Source organism: Rhagoletis zephyria, unplaced genomic scaffold, assembly GCF_001687245.7.
Source record: "Rhagoletis zephyria isolate East Lansing unplaced genomic scaffold, Rhagoletis_zephyria_1.1 Rzeph_scaffold_11146, whole genome shotgun sequence".
In the NCBI taxonomy this organism is placed as follows: Eukaryota; Metazoa; Arthropoda; class Insecta; order Diptera; family Tephritidae; genus Rhagoletis; species Rhagoletis zephyria.
In genome coordinates, this window is record NW_016168223.1 from 987 (window position 1) to 13,723 (window position 12,737).

At 37.1% G+C, this 12,737-nt stretch overlaps 1 protein-coding gene across 1 annotated transcript; it reads right to left on the bottom strand.

Moving 5' to 3' along the window:
• Positions 1-10,426: 10,426 nt before the first annotated feature.
• On the bottom strand, positions 10,427-12,519 carry LOC108376868 (uncharacterized; the record flags this gene model as incomplete). The annotated part of the gene is made up of 2 exons (XM_017633119.1): positions 10,968-12,519; positions 10,427-10,752 (listed from the first exon to the last, which is right to left on the bottom strand). Coding segments are annotated over exons 1-2 (1,878 nt in total), but the record flags the coding sequence as incomplete, so codon positions are not given.
• Positions 12,520-12,737: the final 218 nt, after the last annotated feature.

The window sequence follows — 12,737 nt, forward strand, 5'->3', positions numbered from 1 at the left end:
CAATAAGGTTTCCTAAAAACGGCCTCAACCTCATAAAAATTGTTGAATATAATTAAAAAAAATTATAAAATTATTTTATGTTTTTACTTTAAAAACATATGAAATATGTTTAAGCCCATTTTTTAAACAAATTAGAGGTTTTAGAAAGACAGAATTTGTACTTTTTTCAAAGTAGCCTCACAGGCGAACGTTAGTATTAACGGAATAAAAAATAAGGTTTGTATTCTAGGGTTAATTAAGTGGCCGTTCAAGTATTATGTAACCACCAGTGGGAAGCGGGGGTCTTGGTTTGCTTATTTTTAAAGGCAAGGGGAAACATTTCTTGAAGTAAGTAAAACATTAGTTACACACGGACAAATTTTGCCTGCGATTTCGATCACAATTGAACACTGCACTTCACTCTCGTTTCGAATTTTTGAAAGCGTTTTCTAAGATATTTAGTGGTTTAACACTTCTTGGGGGCGATTGATATTGGAAAAAAAATATGCGCAATTCGATCCCTAACTACATTTTTTTGTAAAGAACGCCCGTTTGCTTTAAATTTGTAAAAGTACAATTATTTTTTTATTTTCTTTACATCTGTCATTTGTGACAAATGAAGAAAAGTCCAAGAGTTGCCAAGTATAAATATCTTTATATCTATTATTATTATTAAAATAATAATTTATTTAATTAATACTTTATTAAAACACAAATTTGAAGTGCAAATACATTTGTGAAACTGTTATTAATTGTGTGCAAGCATACTATAGATTTCATGCATTTTGAGAACAAATAACCTAATATGTGTACATACATATCATCGTTTAAAGTTGAAAACCGCGTATCGTCATTCTGCAAAACCGTGTAACTGACATTTGCTGCCAAAAATCGGATTTGCTCACAAAAGTTCTTGGCTCAATTCTTATCCATTCGCCCTGAAATATACTAGCCAGAAATGCGTTTGCTTTATAAAAAAGAGAACCATTTTGAAATATGGGTGATTATACTATCTAGAAAATAATTTATGCAATTACGCGGTTTTGCATTTTATTGATACGCGGTTTTGTACTTTAAACGACGATATGTATGTATAGCATGTACTTACGGCGGCCGCCGTAGCAGAGTGATTGCATGTGCGTACTTCCACTCCATAGGACCATGGTTAAATACTTGGTCAGATCATAGCCCAAAATACCAGTCGTCCTTCTGCACGCAATGGCAAACCTTCGAGTATATTTCTGCCCTGAAAACTCTTCTTATAAAATCATTTGGTGTTCGGAGTGAGCCTTAACCCTGGAAGGTCATGGTTCGTCGTTTCGACGACGCGAGTTTTCCTTTGTATATAGAGTGCTAATTTTTCGTACAGTGCTAGACCAGGGCGTACTCTTGCAAGAACAACAATGGCGACCTAGTAACCGATGTCCAGAGTGCACTTAAGTTATGAAGGGAACACTTTTCCACCCTACTAAATAGTAGCACGGAAAGTTGTAGAGAAGAAGAACCCGAGCCCGCAGTCCATGTTGACGGAGTCGACGTTCCACTGCCTGACTATGACGAGGTATTTACGTATAGCAATAACGCGGCTGAAAAACAAAAATGCTGCTGGAGCTGACAGCATGCCAGCTGAGCTATTCAAGTATGGCGGCGAGAAGTTGATAAGGTGCATGCATCAACTCTTGTGCAGAATATGGTCAGATGAACGCACGCCCGACGTCTGGAATTTAAGTGTGCTCTGCCCAATCCACAAGAAAGGTGACAGAGTTACAGAATAGGGGTGATATAGTGGATTAGGTTTATAAATAACCATATTCTATCGATATAGGCTTTGTTGTTACCAATCGGGCAGAGGCAAAGTGTTGCTATTTGGCACAAAATCCAAGTAGCCAACCCTTGCTACTGAAAAGTGGCAAATGTCTCACATTAATCGTGAATATTGGCATAAGTCAAAAACTATGAAATAACGACACTTTTCGATTTGTGCCGTTGTACAGCAATACAAATGGAATTTGTTTCGTTTAACTACATACGAGGTGTTACTTATTTCGTATTTTTGCCGTCCAACACTTACTAAATCTTTAGAAAAAGACATAATTTGAAAGCTTACAGTATGACTGAAAATAATCCGGAGTAATTACGTTTCAAAACATATTGCTAAATGGCGAAACAAAAAATCTTTAATTGGCTCCACTGAAATACATGAAATTTTGAGTTGTGTTGTTATTGCAGAGTACCATCGATACGTTAGCGCCTTTATATTATTAGTATCTAATCATCAATACAATTTTAAATTACATAAACCCAGTCACAGCCCTTTTTTGTATTCGACACTTCCAGAAATCTCATAATACATAAAATAAATAAAAGCTGTTTTGATTAACATTACATAAACTGGAAGCTGTTAAATATAAGTGCGTTTGTGTACAGAGATTTTAGAATCTATTCAGTTTCTGTCTGTTTGAAACAGATAACAATAAAAGTGCCCATCAAATTGCTAAGAATGATCAAGCAAATCGATTCAGACATGTTTGTTTAACTGGCCGTGCGTGCACAAAACAAGCACATATTAATTAAGGGGCTGTTCAAGTATTATGTAACCATCAGTGGGAAGCGGGGGTCTTGGTTTGCTTATTTTTAATGACAAGGGGCAACATTTCTTCAAATAAGTAAATTATTACATACACACGCCCAAATTTTTCCTGCAATTTCGATTACAATTGAACACTGCACTTCACCCTCGTTTAGAATTTTTGAAAGCGTTTTTTAAGCTATTTAGTGGTTTAACACTTCTTGGAGGCACTTGGTATTGTAAAAAAATATGCGTAATTCGATCCATAACTACGTCTTTTTGTAAAAAACGCCCGTTTGCTTTAAATTTGTAAAATTACAATTATTTTTTTATTTTGTTTACATCTGTCATTTGTTACAAATGAAGAAAAGTCCAAGAGTTGCCAAATATAAATATTTTTATATTTATTTATTAAAATAATAATTTATAATAATAATGTATTTAATTCATACTTTATTAAAACACAAATTGGAAGTGCAAATACATTTGTAAAACTGTTTATCACAAAATGTTATTAATTGTTTGCAAGCATACTATAGTTTTCATGCATTTTGAGAACAATTAATCGAATATGTGTACATACATATGTATAGCATGTACTTACGGCGGCCGCTGTAGCAGAGTGATTACATGTGCGTACTTCCACTCCATATGACCATGGTTAAATCGCTGGTCATATCATAACCCAAAATAGCAGTCGTCCTTCGGCACGCAATAGCAAACCTTCGAGTATATTTCTGCCTTGAAAACTCTTCTGATAAAATCATTTGGTGTTTGTAGTCAGCCTTAAATTTGTAAGTGTCTCCATTTGTGTCACAACAACGGAACTCATGCCTCAAGTTTGAGCAGAAGCTCGGCCAAACACTTGAAAAAATATATTAGCACCAAATATTTATTTGTTTACTTATTTTAAGGGAGATGGGTTCTGGTTTCCCATTTTGAGTACAAAAATCTCAACCCTGATACAACAAATAGTATTAGTACTGAATGGTAATGAGAGATTGCATTCACATAAACATACAATCATACATGATTAATTTTTTTTTTGTATTCACATTCTCTATGTGAATGGGTGTCAACCATTCCNGAGATTGCATTCACATAAACGTACAATCATACATGATTAATTTTTTTTTTGTATTCACATTCTCTATGTGAATGGGTGTCAACCATTCCATAACACACTACATATTTTGTGTTTACAATTTGCAACCAATCTCAAGAGTGATTGCTAAATTTTTTAAATCAAACAATCACATTTTTGAAAAAAAATAAATGAAAATGCACACTCAATTGATTCAATCATTACACTAAATATCATAATTTTATAAGCAGGTGGCAACCCTATTAAAAAATATAACCTTACTGACCATCTAGAGGCCAAGCAATTTCATTTGACACCTCAATTTTGAGAATCGAATTGACGGTGCAAATCCTATGCCATTAACAAAACTGCCTTCGCATAGGATAGTATCTCTAGCCACACCAACTTTCCGCGAATGTTTGACGCAGCATTTACATTCACTTATGGACGAGAACGGCAGCAGTGAACGTTCGCGAACGTATCGTTGCAACTTATAGCTACATATACATATGAACGCATGAGTTATATGTTGGGACTGTTTTTCCTAGTCATAAATTAAACTCAACTAATTATTTTGATTGTAACTTTATTAAACTAATTATATGTTGAGACTTAAATCATAGCACTGCATCGTTAAGCAATTAGAATACCACTTCACTTAAACTTTTAAACATAAATTTTATATACTCAATTCCCAAGGAGTCAGCATGGTCAGGGATAAGCTACAAAGATTCAGAAACTGAATCAATGCATCTATCGCGGATGTAGATATGTATGTAAGCATAAATAAAGCTAGGAATTCAGTAATGAAATTAGATCGACGCATCTATTGCAGATGCAGCTGTGTAAACATAAATAAAGCTTGGAGCTCAGTAATGAAACTAGATCAATGCATCGAAGTGGATGCATCTGAATAAACATTAATTCTTGGCAAATATTATACTGCTACTCATCATAGTATAATATTTGCAGCCCTTGATTTTTGTTTATAGAAATTAATATTCTCTAATTTGCCATTGGATTATGGCAAGGCCAAAAGCTTGTTTTACCCTGGGATTCAGTAAGTCAGTCTCATCTCAAGTCACTAAATTTGAGATTAGCAATTAGTGACTATTTTTGTGACTTGAGCCGATTTGGGTATTCAGAAGGAGAGAGTCACAAAAAGTTCACCAAAAATGTGTGGTGAAAGCAAACACAGACAATCAACTGATAGTGTTTATGTATGCCTTTCGCCCGCGCCGGTCAAAGAGTCGCAATGGCCGAGTGGTCAAAGCATTAGGCTGGCAGCCGAGAGGGTCCGGGTTCATGTCCTCCTCGGCCGTAGAGGATTTTTTTTTGTATTTAGTAATTTCTTATTAGTTTTAACTTTTTTAACAATCTTTAGATTTTAATGTTTTAAAAACAAAAAAATGATTTTATACTATACATTTGTTTGATATTAAAGCATTTTCGTTTATTTCCTAATGTAATTCCTGTTGAACAAATTTCCTCGCTTCATTTTTGTGTTTTTTATTTAATAAAATAGAAAGAAATAAGCTTTTCCTCCATATTTCTATTTTTGTGACCGGCTCTTAGCTAGCTGACAAATTAGTGACTTATTTTTTAGACTAGAGACGTGAGACACCGTACGGAATACCAAATAGTCTCAAAATCCAAGTTCACCACCAAAAGTCACTGTTAGTGACTAGAGACCGCTTACTGAATGCCAGGGTTATTATCATCTTCTTTAGGCGGCACTTGCGTTTGTTTATCTTTAAGTGCCTCACTGATGCCTTCGTGGGCGTCAAATGTGACTCATGCCGTTATTTTGTTCTACCTAACATTCGCGAACGCGAACGATCTGTCAATAGAGAATTTTTGATACGTTCACGTTCGCATTCGCGTACGAAGGTGAGTGATTATTTCCGAACTTTCACAATAATAAATGCAAATAGTGGAAAAAAAATTTTCGAAGTTCAAGATTTTGACATTTCGTCTACAGTACCTAATAAATAGTGATATATACAGTATTACATAGAAAACCATTAAAGAAGTATAAGTTCGAGCGAAACCAAATACCCATATATGTAATACTCCTATATTGGCAGTAAGAGCTAGTACCGTCCGAAAACACTACAGTACAGATATATCAAAAAACATGTACGAAAGACAAAACGGAACACCCCAGCAAAACCAGCGTGACCGAACCTCCAACCCAAACGCAAATTTTATGGTGTTACTAACACTCCTGTACTAATTTTTGATTGGAGCGCCATCTATTGTTTTTTCGTGCGAGCTATCTTTCACATATGAGTAAGTAGTCACGCTAATCTTTTCAAATATGAGCAAGCAGGCAAACTATTTGGTTTGAAGAATCACACGTACACAAAACTTCTGGGAGCATTTTTGATTCACTATGAAGAATGTGATAGCAAAACGTGCCGAACTTAGCGGGCACGCGTGACGGTCACGTCACTAGGAAAGTGACCGTCACTGTTCTTGCTGGGACATTGACGAAAACAGTACTAGAGCGTCTCGCTTTGATTTCGGAATGCTTACACATTGAGAAGTTAGCTTACTGCCAATATAGAAGTATTACATATATGCAAATACCCGGCGCAGGTATCAAATATCGTCGTTTTAACTTTCTCTAAACTACATTTGGATGATAAGCAGGGGGGTTTTCCTGATTTCAAACTTTTTCGATAATATGCTGACTTAAACTTAATGGAATAATTGAACCAAGCTTGGTAGAAATATATAAAGTTGTTACCGAGATACACCTTGTCTATAGCAGTCTTATTTATTGTTAAGAGATTGTTGTAACTATTAGCTTGGAGTAAATTCGGTTCCTCAGTTACTGAAATATCGGAGTTTTCGGATGTCTGAAATTTAGCGCTATACGGGAAGTGGGTACAATTTCAGTCCGGTTTGAATAATTTTCAACGAATATCTTTCTTGTAAGGTTATTGAGTGCACCGAGTTTCATAGAAATCGATGAATCGGTTACCGAGATACACATTTGTGGTCGTAAGGGGACGGCGCCACGCCATTTATATAAAAATGTATAATAATCTAATTTTCCGCTTAGTGGTTATTGTAATTCTCGATTTTGAGTCAATTAGCTTCATTAGTTACTGATTTATCGCAGTTGTCGTGCTTCTGTAAATTATCGTTGTTGGAGAGGTGGGCGTGGTTATTGCCCGATTTCAAAGATTTTCAAAACATTTCTAAGCTAGGCCTAGGCAAGGCTCATACCGAGTTTACTGCTATACGGAATTTCATTATAAGTGGGTGGGATCACGCCCATTTTCCAAAAATTTCATGATGTTACTAATTTCTACTAAAAATTCTGCTTCGCATACTAATTTTCAATAATTTTGATCCAATATTTACTGAAATTTCGTAATTTTTGCATTTTTCGAAAATACCGTTATATGGGAAGTGGACGTGGTTACAATCCGATTTCGCCCGTTTTCAATACCAACCTACCTTGATTAAAGAAAAACCTATATACAAAATTTCGTTGAGATATCTCAATTTGCACTCGAGTTATCGTCGGTAAGACAGACATGGCTTAATTGACTTCTCTATTAATTCTGAGCATTTATGTATACATTTGTCTATATCTATCTCGATTCGTTTGGCTGTTACAAACAATCGTTATGTGAACAACGTTAAGATACCCTTGTGCACAAGTGCGCTCGGGTATAATAAACGGTATTTACCTTTGGCTTGCAAATCATTCACAAATATAAAATAAACACAGCTCTATAAAAGAACGGCATGCAAAATAGCAATAAGTTCACAGCATGTAATTATACAATATGTGCGCCAGTTTTTCTGATAAGAACAAATAATTACTTATTCTTGAAAAATAATATTGCAAAAATTTTAGCTAATTTATAATAATTAGAATATTTGTTGTCATTTTCATTAATTATAATACAAAAATTCAATGACGACTTTTGTCCAGCTAGCTTGTTCTATTCGAATCTCTGTGTGACGTTAGTATTCATAAGTAGTAGGCACAAACCAGGCAGGTGCTCCATCGTATCGCAATGCTTTCTACACATTGTTAAAGTTGGTGAAAGTTTATATAATTATTCATTACACCTTTTATATTTACTATTCGGTATTAATCAGCAGAAGGTTTAAGTTTTCGGTGAAATTTTAACCACCTATAAGCCATTTTTTCAATAGTGGTTCAAAAAGGTCCATTCTGGTGAGAGTTGATGAGTTAAACTCTGGGCAAAAAGCTGACCACTCTTGTTTTCAAAATGGTGGCCACTCTACAACCCGCCAAAAATCGTAACTCCGTAGTTTAACAAAACGCTAAATACGATTATTACAAATAAATAAAATAAAATAAAACTAATTAATATACAACGCTTTTAAAAATAGACTAAAAAGTAGAATTTAATATTTCTCAGTCCCACAGAACTTGTTTTGATAACTTTTGATTTTGAAATTTTAGCAAGTCATTATAAACAATTAATGTCATTGAAAATAAAAAACGTGGAGCGCATGTAGTACAAAGCATTCGATTTCATTGACAATAGTCAAACTACATAACATTCTACAGCGAAAGTACAAATTTGAGATCGATTTTAAGCGGTCGTTATTCATATACCCACATACATACATATAAAAGCGTTCTTAAACACTTTTATTTTGTCAGGATTCGGCTTAAATGAAACACCGCCGATTCATTTATATCCACATATCGAATTAGAAAGTTATTGTTTATTAATATTTTTAAAGTAAGGTGTAATTAGAAAATTTATTAACTTCAGCAAAAGGACAATTTCCCCATCGACCCGACGATCTCAACTGCGTAACTCGCTCTCCGTTTCGGCCAGGGTTGCCGATACATGTTACCATACATACCACAGGGATGCTATTTTTCGGTGGACCTTACAGTCGGCCAATCCTGATCACTGGAGTCGCCCTCGGCTCCATCGTCGTCATCGAACCCGTCGAAATTCGGTAAATTGCACCATGGCTTCAGCTTGTCAGATGCAAAAATTGACGTATAATGTCGTTGCTTGCGTTTCGACTCTGGTATATCCTCAATGAGATACCGGTCGTGTCCAATTACCTTCGTTACCATAAACGGACCTTTGTACAGTGGTTCCAATTTGCGAGAACCACCAGTACTAACGGGCTCATTTTCGGCGAGAACCAGATCGCCGACGTCATATTGTGTAGGTTTTCGATGTTTTTTGTGAAATTATGTTTAGCTTTTTCTCGCTGCTGATTGATTCGACAAACTGCTCTGCTTGAATCTCTTTCAATTCGTCGCCACTGATAAGTTCGTCTTCATGTAGTGCTAAAATTAATTTATTTTGTAGAGTATCTCGAGCTTAAAGCCGAATAAAAGTTCTTGTGGAGTTTTCTGTGTTGTTTTATTTTTCTCGTGTTGAGTGCCCACTGTATACCTCCTAGTTGCTCGTCCCAGCTTTTACGTCTTTCGCCGCTGGTAGTAACATACCCAGAATAGTTCGATTGGTACGCTCTGCGTGCCCGTTTGCTCGTGGAGTTCGAACAGCATTCAAAATATGCTTTATGTCGTTACCGCTACAATATTGTTTGAAATCGTGGGAAGTAAACGCTGTTCCACGATCTGTTACTATTCGAGTTGGCACTCCAAAATAGCTGTTTACTTCATTCAGAAGTGTCAATACATGTCGCGTTGCCGTGCTCCTAACTGCTCGTACTACAGTAAATTTTGTGAATGAATCTACCAGAACTATGATGTGCTCATTTTGCTTCTTGCTTCGGGGAAAAGGCCCGAGATGGTCGATATGTACCGTCTTGAATGGTACAGGTTCAATTTCGTCGTAATGGTACACCCCTTCTGTCTTACCCCCACGCTGCTTATTATATGCGCATTCGATGCATGTTTTTATAAACGATTTTGTAAAATTACGCATACGGGGAAACCAAAAATTTTTTGTGCTTCTTCTAACGTCTTCTCCGTGCTAAGATGCTTAATTTTTTCGTGAACGTCCTGTATGATTTTATATCGCATTGCTTTTGGTACTACCCACAGTTTAGTACCTTTCTGCTTCCTGTAAACTCGTCCGTTTTCGACTTTGTACTCTTCAGTGATAACTTTGTCACCGCTGGCTAATTTCTCAAGAATAGCGCGAATATCTTTATCTTGATGCTGCATGCTGTATATCCAGTCACCTATTTCTAATGTTGTTTTCGCAATTTTCAGAGAGCCGTATCGATTTCTTCAGCTTTCTCGCTTGGCATTCGACTGAGAAAATCGACATGTTCCATCCTTCTGCCTGGTCGATGCTCCAGCTTTACAAGAAAATCCTGGATTCGTAGCCACCAACGTGCAATTCTTGGTATCAACTCACGTTTGCTCATTGCTGTAGTAACTGCGCTACAGTCAGTAACAACTACAATTTCCTTCCCCTGCACGTAATACCTAAATCGCTCTAAGCTGCTCACCACCGCCAAAACTTCCAGCTCATACTATGAAAGCTTCTCTCGCTGTCCGTCGTTGATCGACTGTAATATGCAATTGGTTTCCAGTCACCTCCTTCTCGCTGCAAAAGGACGCCCGCAATGCCAACAGAACTGGCATCGGTATGAATCTGATGATCTGCTTCAACACGGTATGCGTCATCACCGGTTTCGATGTTAGGCCGTCTTTAAAGCTAGAAATGCTTCTTCTTGCTTTTCACCCCATTTAAAATGTTGATCCTTACGCAACAACGACGCAACGGCTCGCTAACAATCGAGTACCCTGGAACAAATCGCCTGAAATATCCACTTAGCCCAAGAAAACGTCTTACATCCGTTGTGGATTTTGGAGTAGAAAAATTATTTACGGCTGCTGTTTTCACACTGCCTGGACTTACGCCACCTGAGTGAAGCTGATGTCCTAAAAACTCGATCGTCTGCTTCATAAACTCGCATTTGTTAATATTCAGTGTCAAATTTATTTCACGCAATGCCTTAAAAACTCGCGCCAACTTCTCATGCATCTCGGCTATGCTGTTGCTACCCACTAATATGTCGTCCATATAGTGTATCATATCACCAGGTTGAGTTCTATCTTTGATACCCTGCATCAAACGCTGGAATACCGCCGGCGCATTTCTGAGCCAAACGGCATCCTCTTGAATTCAAATAAACCTTCAGTCGTTACAAACGCTGTGTACTTGCGACACCCTTCTTCGATTGGTACCTGGTAATACCCGCTGTTCAGATCCAAAACGGAAAAATATTTATACCTCATTGCTTCACTTAACCTTTCTTCGATATTTGGCGTTGGATATATCTCTTTTGTTGTAAACTGATTAAGCCGCCGGTAGTCAACACAAAGGCGCTCACCCCCAGTTTTCTTCTTTACTAAAATTATTGGACTTGCATACTCCGAATTAGATGTGGTAATTATGTCGCTTGCCAACAGTTCGTTGATCATTTCTGCTACTAGATGCTTTTTTGGCTCAGGCACCCTGTATGGTTTTTGAGCAATCGGTACGTTCGTTGTCAATTCAATTTTCATTTTCGTCGCGTTAGTTAAGCCAATGTCGCTAAGTTTTTCTGCAAACACATTGACATTTTCTGCTAATAATTCTTGCAAGTCAGCTTTAACTATTTCGTCATCAATGCTGCAAATAATATCGCTAAAATTCACTGCTGGGTGTTTTACCTTTGCTACCTGCATAGTAAACACGAAGTTGTCGTTCTTTATTTCAGCTACCACGCCTTCATTTTTGAAAATGTCTTGCCCCAAAAGTACGTCCATGGATAATATGTCATCGTCAACAATGAACAAATCAACCTTTAAAGCCACATCATCAAACGTCATATTTACGTTAATCTTGTCTGTGGATGCACGTTTACCACCGCAAATACCTATTATTTCTATAGCGCATGGATACTTTTTGGTATTCAAACTGTCAACCGCTGATCGTCGTATCATACTGCATTCACTCCCAGTGTCTACAAAAGCTACTAACGACTTACCATTTACAGTGATGGATTTTTCGCAAAACTTCGCTGGTTGCTGGATCTGTGCATGCTTAACAATTACTGCTTTTTTTCCACAATTTTCTGGCTCGCCACTACCGTGGAACTTGCTACAGTCTTTGCATTTACGCTGCTGCCGCGGTTTGGGGCAATTCCGCGCGAAATGCCCAGCCTCTTTGCAATTATAACACGTTACACTTTTTGCTTCAACCGCACTTCGATTTATATCTTTTACACTGTCTTTATTTCGATCACTCATATACTCGTTTTTGAATTGTTTGGTAGATGATACATTTTGGAGGTAAGTTTCAATTGCTTCGCGCATCTCTTTAATTGTATTAAACTTCAATGCAGCTATTGCGGTCTGCAACTCACGGTGTTTTAATCCGTCGCGAATGTATTTTATAATCGCACTTTCAGTCAGACCATACCGTCGACCGAGTCCACTGATTCTAAAACAATAATCTATGATTTTTTCATTTTGTTTACGTGTCGCACTTGCCATTTTAGAGTGTATTTCCGCTTCATTAAATTCGCAACCAAATTCATTCTTCAAAGCTCTTGCCAAATCAGGCCAATTTGAATGAAATGTTGGTGCTGCATCCAACCACATTCGCGCAACACCCTTTAATTTACTGTACACAGCCAAAAGTAAACACTTTTCGTCCCAGTCGTATGCACTTATGGCACTGTCCACTCTGTTTACAAATTGTGTCACTGTAAGCGAGCTCTCGCTAGTTGGGTCATACTCAGGAATTGTTTCGGCAATTTCCTTCACACTTGCACTTCGGCTCACTGTTCTTGCTGGGTTTTGTGGTGAAATAACCAAACGCTCTTCATTAACACTTTCATGCACTGCTTGTACATTTGCTTGCTGCATTTGACCGGCCAAGCTTTGCATGGTCGTCATTATATTTTGCATCATTGAACGCAGATCANGAAACGCTCTTCATTAGCACTTTCATGCACTGCTTGTACATTTGCTTGCTGCATTTGACCGGCCAAGCTTTGCATGGTCGTCATTATATTTTGCATCATTGAACGCAGATCATTTACTTGAATTTGCAAATCAGGTCGTGAATTTTCACTTTCAATTTCATCGCTGTCCAAGAAATTGCAAAGTCTCAG